At 38.5% G+C, this 17,500-nt stretch overlaps 1 protein-coding gene across 1 annotated transcript in view; it reads left to right on the top strand.

Moving 5' to 3' along the window:
• Positions 1 to 1,715, top strand: part of LOC137646518 (uncharacterized) — a 1,724-nt gene extending 9 nt beyond the window's left edge. Inside the window, exons 1-2 of the mRNA XM_068379626.1 lie at positions 1 to 1,543; positions 1,633 to 1,715. The exon at positions 1 to 1,543 is cut by the window's left edge and continues 9 nt beyond it. Coding sequence (XP_068235727.1) covers positions 1 to 1,543; positions 1,633 to 1,715 — 1,626 coding nt within the window. The remainder of the gene's footprint in view (positions 1,544 to 1,632) is intronic.
• Positions 1,716 to 17,500: the final 15,785 nt, after the last annotated feature.

Genomic DNA, 17,500 nt, shown 5'->3' with positions numbered 1-17,500 from the left:
TTAAGCGAGTTAACTGCCATAGGTAAGGAACTTGGATTGTCAGGATCTGACTTAGCATATTTCATAAAAGAGCAACAGGAGCTCGAACGCGCTAAACGAGCAGAGCAAAGAGAAGCTGAAAGAGAGCAAATGGAAGCAGAAAAAGCAATATTGGCTGAAAAGAGAGCGCTTATGGAAGCTGATAAAGAAAGGCTTGAGTTAGAGATAACTTTAAAGTCTTCAAAGTCCGATGAAACTTCTATGAGTGATTCTGTGCCAGCTAATTTCAGTGATAAGTGGGGAACTAAGGTAATTCCTAAGTTTAGCGAGTCAGATGTCGGAAAATTTTTCGTTGCTTTTGAGAAAGTAGCTCATCAGTTAGCTTGGCCCAAGGAACTCTGGGCTGTATTAGTGCAATCTGCATTCTCTGGTAAGGCACAAGTAGTTTATGCAGCGTTAAGTGCAGAAGATTCCAGTGATTATGATATTGTGAAAAAAATGGTTTTAAACGCATACCAGCTAATCCCAGAAGCTTACAGGCAGAAATTCAGATCCTGGCGTAAAATGTTTAATCAAACATTTGTAGAATGGGCAGGCCAGAAAGCAGTTAAACTTGACGAGTGGTTGGCTGCAGAGGAGGCAGCTACATTTGCCGAGTTACGAGAACTGGTTTTGTTGGAGGATTTTAAAAATAACATTCCCAAAGACGTTCGCATCCATATTGAAAAATTTAACATTGATAATGTGAATGAGGCAACAAAGGCAGCAGACAGGTTTGTTTTGTCACACAAGCATTATGGTAAGAAGAAAACTCATTGGGAAGCAGGTGTGGAAAAGGTGGAAGTAATAAAGGGTAGAGAAAGTTCTTCATCGCCTTCGAGGGATGCGAGGCAGGCCCGGGACATTGTTTGTTATAAGTGTGGTAAGAAAGGTCATGTTAAGTCAGATTGTCCTGAAGTAACTAAGTCGGTTAAACCAGTTATGTTGATGGATTGTAGGTCAGTGCCGCCTGTGTCTTCTAGTCTTGAAGGAGAGGTGAGTGGGAGCATGCCTTATGGTAAGGAATTTGAAAACTTTGTCTTGAGGGGTATAGTGAAAGTCGGATATGAGGCAACTGATGGTAATATCGTTGCATTGCTGCGGGATACTGGCTCGTGCCAGTCCTGCATTCTGGAAACCTCTCTCCCTAAAGATTTCTCACGGAAAGGTCAGGATTTTGTGTTGCTTGGGGGTTTCCCAGATACAGTAACATCTTGGCCTGTGGAAGAAGTTTATTTGGAATCTCCTTTGGTAACTGGTAGGTTGAAACTGGCTGTAGTTAGTGCATTGCCTGTGAGTGGTGTGGATTTGTTGATAGGCAGTGATGTGATGCAAGGTAGTGGCACAGCCTGTGCATCAGAAGGTCGAAAGGGGGCTAGTGTGGTTAATGAACGTGTTATGAGAAATGTTAAACCTGTTGTTCCTGTAACCCGAGCCCAATCTAGAGAGGAAGTCAAAGGTGGAGAAGCTGATATAAATTTGGGAAACTGCTTCCAAACCAAAACTCAACCTAAGACAAAGAAAGGTAAGTCCAAGCAGAAAAAAATATTTCGTTAAAGTCTATGGTTAATATATCTGAAGAGTTTGCTAGAGATTCTAGTTGCATGTTTCCAGATAGGCAAACCCTAATTAGTGCTCAAAAAGAAGATGGCGAATTGAGGAGTATATATGAAGAAGCAGAGCAGCTAAAGGAATAGGATGATTTAAGTGAAGCAAGTTATGTATTAAAGAATGATGTGTTATATAGATTAATTCGTCCAGTGACCGCATCTACTGATGAAAAGTGGAAGGTAAGGGAACAAATTGTAGTACCTGGTAAGTTTAGGCATTTTTTTTTGCAAGAGGCTCATGAAAGTGAATGGGGTGGTCATTTAGGAATACGAAAAACACTGTCCAAAGTGAAAGATAATTTTTTTGGCCTTTTGTAAAGAAAGACGTAGTCAGACATTGTAAGTCATGTCACCAGTGCCAAATGGTTGGAAAACCCAACCAGAAAATTACTAAAGCACCTTTAATTGCTATCCCAGCTGTTGAAGAACCATTCACGCAAATTGTTATTGCCATTGTGGGTCCTTTAGCCAAAACCAAAAAAGGTTTTCAGTACATGTTAACTATAATGGACAGAACCATTAGATTTCCCGAGGTAATACTTGTTAGAGGCATTAAGAGTGGTATCGTTATTAAGCATCTCATGGACTTCTTTTCTCGTTATGGTTTGCCTCGAGAGATACAGTCGGATCTAGGTTCTAATTTCAGTAGTAGGGAGTTCCATGCTAAATTGAATGAACTTGGCATTAAACACAACTTGGCATCCTCATATCATCCCGAAAGTCAGGGAATACTTGAAAGATTTCACTCCACTCTGAAGAATGCTTTGACTAAGTATTGTTTAGGCCAAGTTGAGGAATGGGATAAAGACTTGCCTTTATTGCTTTTTGCTTTAAGATCAGCCCCTAGTGAATCTCTGGGTTTTTCTCCTTTTCAGATGGTCTATGGACACAATGTGAGAGGGCCTCTTGGTTTATTAGGGGAACATTGGGAAGGGAGTAGTGGTAAAATAAATTCACTTGATTATATTTTGTCTTTCAAAGAGAAATTAAGGAGCATTTGGCAATGGGCCCAAAATAATCTCTCTACTTTGCAGGCTAAAATGAGAACTCATTATGATAGGAAGTCTCAAGTTAGAAATTTTGAAGCAGGCGAACAAGTACTAGTGTTACTTCCTATTCTGGGTCAGTTCAGAGCTCAGTTTGTAGGTCCAGCAGTGGTTAAGAAGAAACTGAATGATATTGATTATTTGGTGGAAATTCCAGGGAGGAGGAAAAAGTATCAGTTGTGTTAACATTATGAAGAAATATTTTTCCAGAGCTAACACTGTTAAATCTGTTTCAGCTGTTGTACCTAAAGAAGGTAATGGACAAGAAGTGGAAAGCAAAGAATATGGATGGAATGGCGAAAACTCTAAAATTTTGTGTAACCCAGATAGTTTCTTTAAACATCTGAATGCTCGGGAAGCTACTGATATTAAGGATTTATTCAAAGAACATCCGTCAATATTTAAGGACATTCCTGGTCTTGTGCGTAGTTTGCAACATGACGTGCTACTAAAGTCAAATGCCCAGCCAATTAGACAAGCCCCTTACAGGTTAAATCCACAGAAAGCTGAAGCTGTGAGGAAGGAAGTCAGTTATATGTTGGAGAATAACTTGAAAACACCAAGTAGCAGTCCTTGGAGTTCCCCAGTTGTATTAGTGAAAAAGGAACATGGACAAGACAGGTTGTGTTTTGACTACAGAAAAGTAAACGACTTAACTGTTGTTGACAGTTTCCCTCTGCCTCGCATAGAAGATTGCATAGATAAGATTGGTAATGCCAAGTATATTAGTGAGTTAGACCTTTTAAAAGGTTACTGGCAGGTTCCTCTGACTGAAAATGCACAAGAAATATCAGCATTTATAACACCTGAGGGTTTATTCGATTGTAAAGTCATGCCCTTTGCCATGCGTAACGCAGCCAGTACCTTCCAGAGAATGATGGGGATGATCACGAATGGATTGAAGGGTTGTGTAGTTTTATCTGGAAGATATAAATTATTTTCAGTGACAACTGGAAAGACCATGTCGATAGAATCAGGGCCTTATTTCGTGCAATTGTTGACGCTGGTTTGGTGGTAAACCTTTCTAAATGCGAATTTGGAAAAGCTGGAGTTATCTACCTAGGACATCACGTCGGACAAGGTAAAGTATTACCAAAGGAAAAGAACATTGAATCTGTACTAGCTTTTTCCACTCCCAAAACTCGGAAAAATGTAAAGCAATTTGTTGGTCTCGCTGGTTACTATCGCAGGTTTGTCCCCAGTTTTTTCTGAAATAGTAACTCCTTTAACTAATCTTTTAAGAGAGAAATCTAGATTCTTGTGGGACGATACATGTCAACGAGCCTTTGATAAATTAAAATGCATTTTAAGCACCTACCCTATTTTGAAATCACCTGACTTTCAGAAGGGGTTCAAGTTAATGGTGGATGCCAGCGATCTCGGAGTAGGGGCAGTGCTATTGCAAAACGATAGGGAAGGTATTGAACATCCTGTTTCATATTTTTCGAGGAAACTTAATGAGCATCAAAAGAAATATAGCACAATCGAAAATGAAGCCTTAGCTTTAGTTTTAGCTTTACAACATTTTGAAATTTATGTAACATGTGACATTGATCCAATTGTTGTGTATTCAGATCACAATCCTTTAAAATTTGTGAACAAATTTAAGAACAAAAACAGAAGGCTCACTAATTGGAGTCTTATGCTTCAGGAATATAATTTGACTATAAAACATGTGAAGGGGAAGGACAATGTCGTCGCTGATGCTTTCTCGAGAAATCTGTGATGTCTTTTCCACTTGGATTATTGTTTTGTTTTCGTCTTTATTTTCTTTTTCTTCCTGCAGTGTCTTTTGTGCAACATCTCGTTCTTTCATCATTGGTTTTTTGTTTGTGGAAGTGATAATTTACTGGTCTTGAGGCTACTTAACGTTGCTGTTAATTTTTTTTTCAGTACGTGTTGAGATATAAAATTAGTTGGAACTCGTATCTGAGTTGTAAAAAAAAATATATTTTTTTTACTTATTAGGTTGGGGGTATCACGCCCGAAGGAATTTTCGTTAGTTCATTTATATATTTATCTATTTATTTATTTTTTGCCCACGCAGTCGTATGTTTGCTGCTTGTTAGTAACTGGGTGTTGTTTGCTTGTTATTTGTTTTGAAGTCGTTAAGGAGGGTAGTTCTAATCCAACAATTTCTTCCTTTACATGATGACGTGGAGGTAGAGAGATTTTTTTTCGGGAAAAGCCCAAGTTTGCGGCCAGTGATCCTCTGAACGCTAGAGAGGTTGGGATTGCCTCTGAGAGGTACTTATCTACTGAGAGCAGTGGATTCGTCTTGGATCGCTGCAATGGTGTGTAGCTGTTAGCGTCCTTTATTCGACATCAACGCCTATTTTAGAGTCTTCAGCACCTTATACCACTGTCACGCCCGTTTGATTATTCTTCCGCTGCAGATGCATTTATGTTTGTCTTCGAAGAGCAGCTGTGATCGAGTGTTTTTATCAAGTTCTCGATACTAATCTTGGTCTTTATCTGGAGGATTACAACACCTTTTAATCTGTGACGGACACATCACGAACACGGAAGAGGATATCAGCCTTGGACAGCCCCTAAAGAAAATTCAGATTTATCACCTAGTCCCTCATGTTTATTACTACAACTGCAGCGTCGTTGATGATATTTTACAAGAAGTTAAGTATTGGTATTAGTAACTGTCCTCCATTTTTAGAACTGCAATTAACAACACTTCACTACAACGGAGCATCAAGTTTACGCTGCAGTGACCTGAAACTTACCTCGGTCCAAATATTATTCAACTAAATTTTTTTTTTCTTTTGTAAATAAATATTTATATTTCCTTTTTGTATCAAACTCCCTCGTTGTCCTTTGCCATCATTGTTTATGAACTATAACTGGTTGCTAAAGGTACTTCAGGTTGTACAAAATACTATTGTTTTTTTTTCATGTAACGGCTCTGCGCAAATTATTAGGAACCTGCTTTAACATAAAACGTTAATGTTATTAAGTAAGTCGTGACAATATATATATATATATATATATATATATATATATATATATATATATATATATATATATATATATATTTATATATATATATTTATGTATATATAGTTATATGTATATTTATATATATGCATATATATACATATTACATATCTATCTATCTATATATATATATATATATATATATATATATATATATATATATATATATATATATATATATATATATATACATATATATATATATAGATGTATATATATATATATATATATATATATATATATATATATATGTATGTATATATATGTATATATATATATATATATATATATATATATATATATATATATATGTATATTTATATATACATATATATATATATATATATATATATGTATATATGTATATATATATATATATATATATATATATATATATATATATATATATATATATATATATATATATATATATCATGGTGATTGATTAATTGATTGATTTAAAGTTTTCAGGCATCCTGATATTCATATCATGGTGAATTTTTAATGATCCTTATACTTCAAGTATACAATATGTCATTAAAACCTATAATCATCCTATTATCTATTTAACGTTTCAAACATCATTATCAGTAAGAATCTTTATATTGCTAAATATATCCGCTTTCTTTCCCCTATGAAAATAATTCAGTTTCTTTTTGTGTTATTATATTTCAAACCAATGTAATAACCTTGTCTTCAAGTGTATCTGTCAGTTTTTCTAGCCCTTTAGTTAAGGGAGACAACAACGCAATACCATATATATGTGTATTCTTGATCAATATATATTACATATACCTTTATATGACTTGGAAGTTCATCCTTTAAATTTTTTTTTCAAGTAATCATTAATCACAAAAGCTATAAATTGCTTAAACCATTTTTTCTTAAAATACGTTTTATATACAAGTTTTTTCTTTCAAAACCCTTTTCTGAAGTATTAATTTTTATATTTTTTTGGAAAAAAAATTAAGAAATGCTGATTATCATTTACAAATATTTAGAAAAAATACTGAAGATAATTTGCAAAATAATCTAAAACATTCTGAATATACATTAAAATACTGCATATTAATCAAAAAGAAAGGGAAGCAATACTGACTAGGCTGAATTTTCCTACGAAGAACAATTTCTAGGATATATCAACCGAGCATAGCTAGAACAGCTTTGATGTGTACCGAGCATTCAGTTAAAATCAATTATCCGGGAGAAAAGTGTTATGCAATATTGTAATAATGTACTGCATTACTTCAAGTGTTACATGTATTGCGCAACATTGCATCATATCGCATGGATAAAACATGTTATGCTTTGTACATAAGTGAAATGATTTATTTTGATATTAGGATTCAAGCATTTATTAATTACCTCAAAGGTAGGATGTAATTCTTTACAGTTTTGTACTGGAGTAGGATTTAAGTCTTTTGTGAGCGATGTTCTTTTGTGGTTCAGCAATGTTTAGTTTGTCAGATTGTTTATGACGCTCCACACTCACTTAGGAGTTGCCTGTCACAGAGCAATGTAATCACAAGTATCATTAAAATGTATTCTTTTAAGAAGTCTGTCTCTGATTATAACCCATCCAACTCAGAAGACAAGTCGGCTACGCGCCTGGGATTTAATATCATCATTTCCAGGTGAGTGAGTAGTATGCTGAACTCCTTAGATATCCTACAATCAAAGTGTACAATCGGCGACGACCAGAAGGACGAACACACGCAGAAGAAACATTGGGGCTTTTGTAGATTGATGGCCATCAGAAGAAAAGAGCTTTTTTAGATCCAAGGACAAGAGGAGGAAAAGCCCAATGAAGATTTTCCAAGCAGCAGAACAGAGGAATTTCATCAAAACGAACAAGACTAAAAAAGTTTTTTAAGGTTGGGTAAGATACAAAAAGGTAAGATACAAAGTGACTTCAGAACACTAACATACTGTAGGTATTAAGTTAAGCACTCAAAATTCTTTTTGACATTGAACATCCTGAATGATTTAGCATCACAGCTGAGCCCAATTCTGTTATAACACGATAGCAAAAGTGGTGTGAGGAATTTAAGAGTTATTTAGAAGCATTAGGGAACATGAAAGATGCCCAAAAGAAGGCATTATTACTCCATACAGCAGATAGGGAAGTTCGGGAAGTGTTCAAGACATTAGAGTCTACAGATGACACAAGTGAAGCTACAATTATGGCTCTTACCACATATTTTGCTCCTCAGGTCAATAAATTTTTTGAAAGATAGCAATTTACAGCACAGGCGTATCAGAAAGAAAATGAAAGTTTAGATGGATTTGTGACTAGACTAAAGTATTTAGCTGTTTCATGTGAATTTATAGAGTTAGAAAATGTTATCATAGATCAAGTTATTCCACATTGCACATCACAAGAGCTTAGAAAGAAATTATTGCAAGATAAAGATTTAACATTAGAAAAGGTATTGATAACAGGCAGAACTTTAGAAACATCAAATAGGCAAAGTAACATAATAGGTAGTTCTACAAGCAATAGAATGGAAAATTCTAAAATTAATACAGTAGGTTCTAAGTAGAAAAACAATGAGAATCAGAGAAGGAATATGTCAAAGCCTAGTCATAGAAAAAGTGCCTAACACTAATGTTCATAAATATCAGAATCAGGCATATACACAGAAACAACAGGAAAAACCCAAGTGTTATAGGTGTGGTAAAACTGATCATCTTGCATACAAAGCAAATAAATGCCCTGCTACTGGACAAACATGCCAGAATTGTAGAAAGATGGGTCATTTTGCAAATGCTTGTAGATTCCTTAAACAGTACACAAAGAAAATAAATGCCACAGTTGATACTATTGGTCAAGAGAATAATGCGGAAAATGCTCATGATAATCAGGTTAGGTCAGAAACTAATTTTGCGTTTCGCATTAATTCCGTCAACAAAGGTGCAAAGAAACATATCATGGTAGAAGTAATCATAAATGGTAAACCAATTTTTATGCAAGTTGACAGCGCAGCCGATGTATCAATTATTTCTGAGAAAACGGCTAAAAGCATTACTAATTTGTTATTAGAAGATTCAAAGCGGAATCTATTTTTGGGTGAGATAGCCATGTCGTCCTGATGGAAGTACCTATAAGGTAGCTTCTTAGGGTATATTTGACTACGGTGATATTCCCAGAGAATTTTACCTTAATGTATCCAGAATTCTAACTCCTGGAGCGAATATCCCTAAATAAATGTTAATGGGATGTCGCATAATATCAGAGGACGTATTCTTGACACACCACATAGCTATCTTCACCCCGAATAGCATTAACACTTCGAGGGGGAAAAGTGGCAAGAAAACGAAAAATGAAAAATGAAAAGTGAAAGGAGAGCTGTTATTAAGGTACCTCTCCTATCTCGTATCGAGTGCGTACATGATGTCATCAACGGCGCCATCTTTATTCGTTGTAGCGATATACGAGGTGCTACAGATACTGTATTATAGGGAGGGGTCCTTCAGACCTGTTAATGTAAAGGATGGGCGGGTCCATCAGGAAAACATGGCTATATCACCCAAAAATAGATTTTTCGCTTCGCTCAAAATCCGTTTTTTGGGCTCAGGCCATGTCGTCCTAATGGAAATTTACCAGAGCATTACTGTATCTGTGGATTCTCATTTCGTGCCATATCCTCAAGAAAGCTTTTCCTAGTCTGCATAGGCCTACAGACCTATGATGTTACCATCATACATCATGACTTCTAAGCATAAACTATGTTAGTGCTTCCTGCCCTCTACAGGAAAGAGTCATACTAGACTCTGGAAAAAATCTCGAGGAATACATATTACCTATGGATGACTAACAGACAAACCTGTATAGTGGTCTCACCCTATACATTGTAAAGCAAAGTTTGTATAAAACTTACCAATGTTGGTATGAAATACTGGCGCCTCCCCGAGTATGCCTATCCTGATTTGTGCATCTGACAAAGGTTTGTATCTGTTTAGGAACAAATTTCAGAGTACAAGGGTCTATCCTACATGAGGATTGGTTAAACCGATGAATGTTTGTTTGTACTAAGGAACAATCTTATAAGATTTTTCTCTTATATTAAAATTATCCATAGTTTTCATTGCAATGCTCAGTACTTTATTATAAAATGAACATGGGCGAATAAGACGCAAGGTTCATTAAGAACTAGTTTATTGTTGAACAATAAATATATAGGTCAATCAACATTTATGAAATTTATAAAATGTGGATGAAACATCTTTAAGCATAAAGGTAACTAATATCAGAAAATATTGTTTCATCTGAAAAGGAAACATATATATGCAACTTCATAACCAAATTGTTTAGAATTTTGTTAATATCTGTAATACTGTTCATTCACACTAGCGTAACAAACGCCTGGCACATGTGTATGCATTATTCTTACTTCACCTTTGTCTATGGAACAGTTCATAAGGACACCTTAGTGGCCTTTCACTAGTCTGTACTACTAGTCCGGGACCACACACACACCCTCGAATTAAATGTCCCAATTAATCTCATTGTTCCTCGCAGATCTAAGCAATAGGCCTCAGGACACTGACTGCTGCCACCACAGACCTCTTAAGTCCCTCCACTTTCTTCGCGTAATGTCTAAAAAATACCCTGGATGACTTCCAGCCAGTGTATGCCTTGGCGATTCAGGCATCTCACTATCACCTCGATGTCAAGGACCAATCTTATGTGTGTCGAGTGGCGAGGAGATAACTTCTTTAGTGTAAGAAGTACTGCCATGGCTTCTAAAAAGTTGATGTGAAATGTCTTGAATAGATTGGACTAAGCTCCTTGAACTTTCTTTTGATGAGAGTGACCTCCCCATCCTTCCTTTGAAGCATCTGTATGGATGGTAATTGAAGGGGGAGGTGGTGTAGGAAGTATCGATTTCTTCAATTGCTTGGCTTTGGACCACGGCTTGAGAAGCGTTCGCAATCGAGTCGGTAACGGTCTCTTCAGATCTCTTCGAGCGTTTGATGCGTATCTTCTCCAGACTCCTGTTGCATCCTTTAGCTGTACTCTGAGCACTGGATTTGTTACTGAGGCAAACTTTATAGAGCCCAGCACTCTCTCCTGTTCGTGTCTTGATATCCGTTTGGATTCCAACAGTCTTTTGACAGATCCTGCTATCTCTTTCCTCTTCTTCAGAGAGATGTAAAGTTGATGTGACTGTAAATTCCAGTGGATTCCCAACCACTGAAACTTCTGGGCTGGAGATAGTCGAGACTTCTTGGTATTGATCTTGAATCCTAGATGTTCCAGGAACTGGATCCCTTTCTTGGAAGCTTGTGTGCAATCCGGCCTGGATGCTGGCCACACCAGCCAATCGTCCGGGTAGGCCACTACTTGGACACCCTTTAGGCGTAACTGATGAACGGCTGCGTTCGCAAGCTTCGTGAAAATCCTTGGGGCAATGTTTAGCCCGAAGGGCATGGCTCTGAAGGCATAAAGTCTTGGTTGTTGCTTGAACCCTAGGTAGGGGGAGAGGTGACGATTAATTGGAACTTGCTAATAAGCGTCTTACAAGTCTATTGAGACGGTGTAAGCCCTTTTGGGCAATAGGGTCCTTATGCATTGAAGTGTCAACATTCTGAACTTATGGTTCACTATGAAATTGTTGAGTGACGACAAGTCCAGAATGACTCTGAGTTTGTCTGAGTCCTTCTTTGGAACACAAAACAACCTTCCTTTGAACTTGATGGACTTTACTCTCCGAATTACTCTTTTCTCCAAGAGTTCTTGAACATATTCTTCTAGGACATGGGTAGAGTGTTGGAAGAATTGTGGGAACGGAGGTGGAGTGCTGTTCCAGCACCAACCCAATCCATTCTTGATTAGGCAGTGGGTACAGGGATCAAAGGTCCAATGATCCCGAAACAGAAATAGTCTCGCTCTTACTAGAAGCATATCACTTTTGCTCTTGTTGTGGACCTGAGGCCTTGCCTCTTTGGCCACATCCTCCCCTGAATCTCCTTCCTCTTGAAGGGCGTCTAGAGGAACCTCTGGCTGCTCCTCTAGTTTTTGGACGAAAGGTCATTGACTGCCTTTCGAAAGCTGAGTTAAATGCAGGCGACTGTGTTGCTACTGTCTGAGGTACCAACTGGTACGTGGTTGGAGGTTGTGCCACCATCTGAGGCACTGCAGTCGCAGGAAGTTGCTCCTGTTGCTGTCTATAAGGCTTAGCCGGCCCAGAGGATAGCCTAGGCTTCATCGTCTTCCTCTTAGGTTGAGGACCCTCATCCGGGGAAGACTTTCTCTTAAAAAATAGGCCCCATTTCTGGAGAAGGTTCCTATTCTCCGTGGCGGCCTTGCCCACTACCTGTTTGACCACTTTGCTAAGGAAGAGGTCCTTACCTCAAATACTAGAGGAAATCAGTTTTCTTGGTTCGTACCTCACCGCAGCCGAGGCGAACACGAACTCCCTACAAGCTCTCCTAGCTTTAATAAAATTGTAGAGGTCCTTTGTCACTGTGGTCAGATGGGTTTTGGCCACTACCATGAACATTTCTTGGTTCTTAGGGTCGCTTGCCATCGTCTCCAGAGTCGTCTGTAATGACATCGATGCAGCGAGCCTTTCCTTTGTCTCTTGCTCTCTACATAAGAGAAATATTGACAGCTTTGGAAGGTCCTCACCGAACTGACGTCCGGCAATATCTGCTTCCAACTTCCTGACTGAGAAGGTAAGGTGGATGTCCTTCCATCTTTTTGGTCCATAGGTAAGGTCAGGGACAACAGCTTGCACTCTTCCAAAGAGGGACATGGTTTCCCTGCCTCCGCCGCCTTCAAGGCTGCCTTATATCCCTTCTCCCTAAAGGGAAAGGCTCTAGTTAGTGAAGCCACAAAGGAGGGGTGCTTCTTACTCAAAGCAGGTACCTTTGAGTTCGTGAAGCCCCTCTTTTTCATTGAGCTCGATAGTAACGCCTGTGCTTTACTATGGTCAAGGAATATGACCTCCTTCGGCTCCGTCTCCTCCTTTGAGGCTGGCTCCTTCCTAAGACGGACATAGCAGTCCGGGTAAGACTCCTTGCTGGGCCAAAATTCCACTTCTTCAAAGGGGACTGAACCCAACTTCTCCGACATGACAATCTTCCCAGTTGTCATTGGCATGTGTTCGGCATACCTCCAAGGGTTGGCATCCGAACACAAAGGAAGATCCTTCACGTTGAGCCTCTTCTGGGGCCCCACGTGATGCTTTGAGTCTGCGCATCCCTAAATTCATCGCAGCTTCCGTCTCGTCATTGTTCTTTTGCATTGGTTGAATCATTTCAACAATCGAAGAAAGAGTCTTTCCCAGCTAGCCTGGGATAGCAGACGATGTCGAGGGAACTGGTTTTGGGGCCAGAACCGATAAAACAGACACCTATTCGATCTCCTTCTCAGTTTTAGGATCCTGGGTCTGCTCCTTTTCCTGATCTTCCGCCAGAGGACCTTTTTCAGTGTACTCCGACACTTCAGACATCCCATCGTCAAATTGTATGTCTTATAGGGCGTCCAAGATTTTGGAATCTACCGGAATCTGAACTGGTTGGGATCTCCACATGAGGCTGGGGAATAACTGCATCCGCAAATGCTTTAGGAAAAAGGTAGGCCCTCATCTTCTCGCTTGGAATATAGGGTCCAGCAGTGTTCTTTTGAAAACCCCTCACCCAGGCTCGCAACTTTTCCCTAGCTGCATCCCTTGACTCTGACGACTGAGGGGTGTCAAATGCCTCAGTAATCATGTTAGAACAAACAGTACATACCTTAGGTTCCCAATACCGGAGATCACCTTTGGAGACTGCGCAGGGTACATGCCTTCTGCACAACTCATGTCCGCAGATGTTCTTACTGCGGATGTTGCAAAATATGCTCCCACACTTTGAATGGTTCTCCTGTAAATAGAAGAGAATCTATGAAAACATATAAGATTAATCTTAATATTAGTATACATAGCTTATGACAGTAAAGCTAGAAAGGAAAGAAGGAAAGACACATTTATATTTCCCGTACAGCTAATTGCTGTAACCTCCCAAAATATTAAAACTAAGGTTAATTCTCATTCTAGAAAAACCTTAAGAATACTTTCCTACAAGGAAAGTTAGGTGTAACTCACACCAGAGTATAAAAGTTTAAATATAAGGGATATTAATTTTTGATAAAGAAAGAACTCACTTCCTTTATACTGTACAGTCTCATCAAAAGGCTGTACAAGACAACACAAAATATATTAGAAAAAACTTAGTGTTACAGTATATTCTATACTGTAGTTTTCATAAGGAAGTATAACTATACTGCAAAATACTGGTTACTGTATATCATATAATGCTATGCCCGCCGGACACGCCGGCCGGCACGTACCTGAATATAGTTCAAAGATATATCATCATTAAGCTACTGGGCAGCAGATCGCTGGTTTCTAAGTGCCGGCCAGCAAACTCTGCTGGCTGGCAACGGAAAATGTCAGCACCTGGCTGCCGGCCACAATCGTAGTAGCCGGCAGATCTTATGGTGTGCTGTCGTTGCCAGCCGGTACTGACAGGTGATACCTGTGCCGGCCGGCAGATAATTTAAGAACCAGAGAACTTCCACCCACCCGGCCTCCGGCCACTAAGCCGGCAGCCGGGTAGGAGGTATAATACACTAACAAGAGAAATAGCATGGATGTAAGGATGTAGGCCGGCACTGGCTTACTGCCTTCCATCCAGAAAGAGTGAACATATGGAAGGGGAGAATGTAACATTCAGGCTTCCATCTATCCACAACATGCTGGGCTCTACCAGCAGATATGGATGGTAGACCAAGAGAGGTCTGGAGTTCACTCTACAGAGAGTAGGCTTCTGCCGGCAAGCACGTTCTTGCCGGCCGGCAGAAGACTGAGCCAGTCCCACATCCCAACCTACAGTAGGTACAGATGTAGAACGGTGGCCAAGAGTTCGTAATGGCTAGGCCATCACCAAAGGACAGAGGGTGGGAGGAAAAAGGGTCCAACAAACTTCGATCTAGTATGAGACTTACCCCAGTCGCCAAGAAAGCTCATCCTAGCCTAGGGTTGTCTAATAAGGAGGGATGTTGGCAGCATTCGCCATCTCTCTTAATATAAGAATGAAGTTTGGTGTTGTTATTTCGCTAGGCAATGGAAAATCTCATTCTCCAGCCTGAGAATAACAACACAGGACTAGTCTGCTAAACCACAGAAGAAGGATTCATCTCATACAGAAACTTTCGGATGCGATCTAGTGAGGCTAAGCCTCCTATATCTGCACCTAACTTAGCAAATGAATCTTATTCTCTATGCCAGGAGGTCACAGACCCCAGACTGAATATTTTGATGTTCTGACTGAGCCCTAAAACCAGTTACTCTGGATACAGGACCCGGACAGAACCACCCTAGTATATTTTTACCTAAATACTATCCAGATAAAACCACTTGGGTTAAGCCTAGGCTTCACACAGAAGGAAAAAAGGGATTGATCTAGATCTCCAGAGGAGAAATGAACAACCAGGGAGGTGTGCCAAAGTATACTAAAGCCCCATAGGCTACTAGCCTAGGCCCAGTGAGAATCGATTACCTAAATCACCGAAACTCTGTCGTATACGATCTTGGAAGAGAAATATTCAACAATATCTTACAAATATAAATTATGCCTATAGCTTCAATATAATTATTACACTCGGAAATCTATATATCATGCATGAAAGTACTAAAGCCACACGCCTAGGCTACTAAGCCTAGCGTAAGTCAGGATCGGTTACCTAAATCGCCGAAACTGAAAATTACTAACGGCATCATATAAAGAATTTCCAGTAGGAAAGTTAAATAGCTAGATTTATTAAATCATAATGACCGGGAACGTTGCTCTGGCTAACTAAATGACTCATGCATAGTGAGCGACAGCGTCCAGGATGCCTCCGGTAGGCAACAGGTTGGGTTTACGTTAATATCACTTTTGATTTAATTCCAAAACAACAAGAGCTTACATTTATACACAGTAAAGATAATACTCAACTTTCCAGACGCAGAAGAGGCTGAAGAAAGCATCATGGTTGAATATAATCCAAAAATCACGAGAGAAACACAGGGAAAACACCGAGTAATGGAGCTACGCGAGAAGGAATAAAGTTGGCGCCGTTCATGATGTCATGTACGCACTCGATACGAGATAGGAGAGGTACATTAATAAAGGCTCTCCTTTCGTTTCTCATTTTACGTTTCTCATTTTCTTGCCACTTTTCCCCCTAAGTGTTAATGCTATTCGGGGTGAAGATAGCTATGTGGCGTGTCAAGAATACATCCTCTGATATTATGCGATATCCCATTAACATTTATTTAGGGATATTCGCTCAAGGAGTTAGAATTCTGGATACCTTAAGGTAAAATTCTCTGGGAATATCACTGTAGTCAAATATACCCTAGGAAGCTACCTTAAAGGAACTTCCATCAGGACATAAAGGTTATAATGGTTTTGATATTCACATAATAGCTGCTTCGAACGTAGAAGTACAGTACAAAGAGCAGAAATTAAAGAAAATACCATTAACAGTAGTAAAAGGTAATGGACAAACTTTGCTAAATTTAGATTTGCTATAATATTTGAAGTTAGATTGGCCTAGTATTTTGAAGGTTACAGATAGACAAGATGGACACAAAAAAATGAAATATCTGTGGATAATATCATATCAGAGTTTCAAGACGTATTTGAAGATAAAGTAGGTACAGTAAAGAATGCAAAGGCAATTTTAGTTTTGAAACCTGACAGTTCTAGTTTTTGTGCTCCCAGACCAGTACCGTATGCATTGAAAAGTGCAATGGAAACAGAAATCAGGAGATTAGAAAATGAAGGTTCCTGGGAAAAGGTTACATATTCAGATTGGGCTACACCATTAGTTCCTATTGTGAAGGAATGTGGACAGGATAGGTTATGTGGAGATTACAAAGTAACGTTGAATCCACAACTGCAAGTAGCTCAACATCCATTACCAAATCCGAAAGACATGTCTGCAACTATGTCAGGATATAGTGTTTTTTTCTAAATTAGATTTAAGACAAGCATTCAACAGCTTCCTTCCCATAGATGAAACTTCACAAGAAATATGCACAGTAAATACATCCTTAGGTTTGTTTAGACCAAAGAGATTACCTTATGGAGTTGCAAGAAGTCCAGCTATATGGCAACAAACTATGGATAAGATTTTTTCAGGAACGCAAGGAGTATTAATTTTTATAGTTGATATTTTATTTGCTGGTAAAGACACAGGAAAACATAGAGAAAGATTGCGAACAGTTCTGAAGAAGTTGAAGGAACATAATATTAGAGTAAATAAGAGCAAATGTATTTTAGAAGTTGATTCAGTGGAATACTTAGGTTTTGTAATAAATGGCAAAGGTATTCACAAAACTAAAGAGAAGATTAAAGCTGTACAATCAACAAAAGTTCCAGAAAACGTTAAGGAATTACAATATTTTTAGGTTTAGTAACATTATATGGGAATTCCATTCAGAATTTGTCTACAATTGCACATCCATTGTATAATTTGTTGAATAAGGGTGTAGAATGGAAGTGGACGAAAGAGTGTTAGGAATCTTTCGAAAGAGTCAAACAGGAAATAACATCACCTACATTCCTAGTACATCATCAAATGGATTTACTATTTAAATTAATATGTGATGCATCAAACATAAGTTTAGGTGCAGTATTATCTCATGTAATGCCAGATGGAAAAGAAAAAAACAATTACATTTACCTCTAGAGTATTGAACAAGGCAGAAAGGAATTACTCTAAAATAGAAAAGGAAGGCTTAGCATTAGTTTATGGAGTTAAAATTTCCATATGTATCT

This window comes from Palaemon carinicauda, chromosome 9 (genome assembly GCF_036898095.1).
Source record: "Palaemon carinicauda isolate YSFRI2023 chromosome 9, ASM3689809v2, whole genome shotgun sequence".
Classification (NCBI taxonomy): Eukaryota; Metazoa; Arthropoda; class Malacostraca; order Decapoda; family Palaemonidae; genus Palaemon; species Palaemon carinicauda.
The sequence above is the reverse complement of the archived record's forward strand: the minus strand, read 5'-3'. Positions and strand labels throughout refer to the sequence as shown.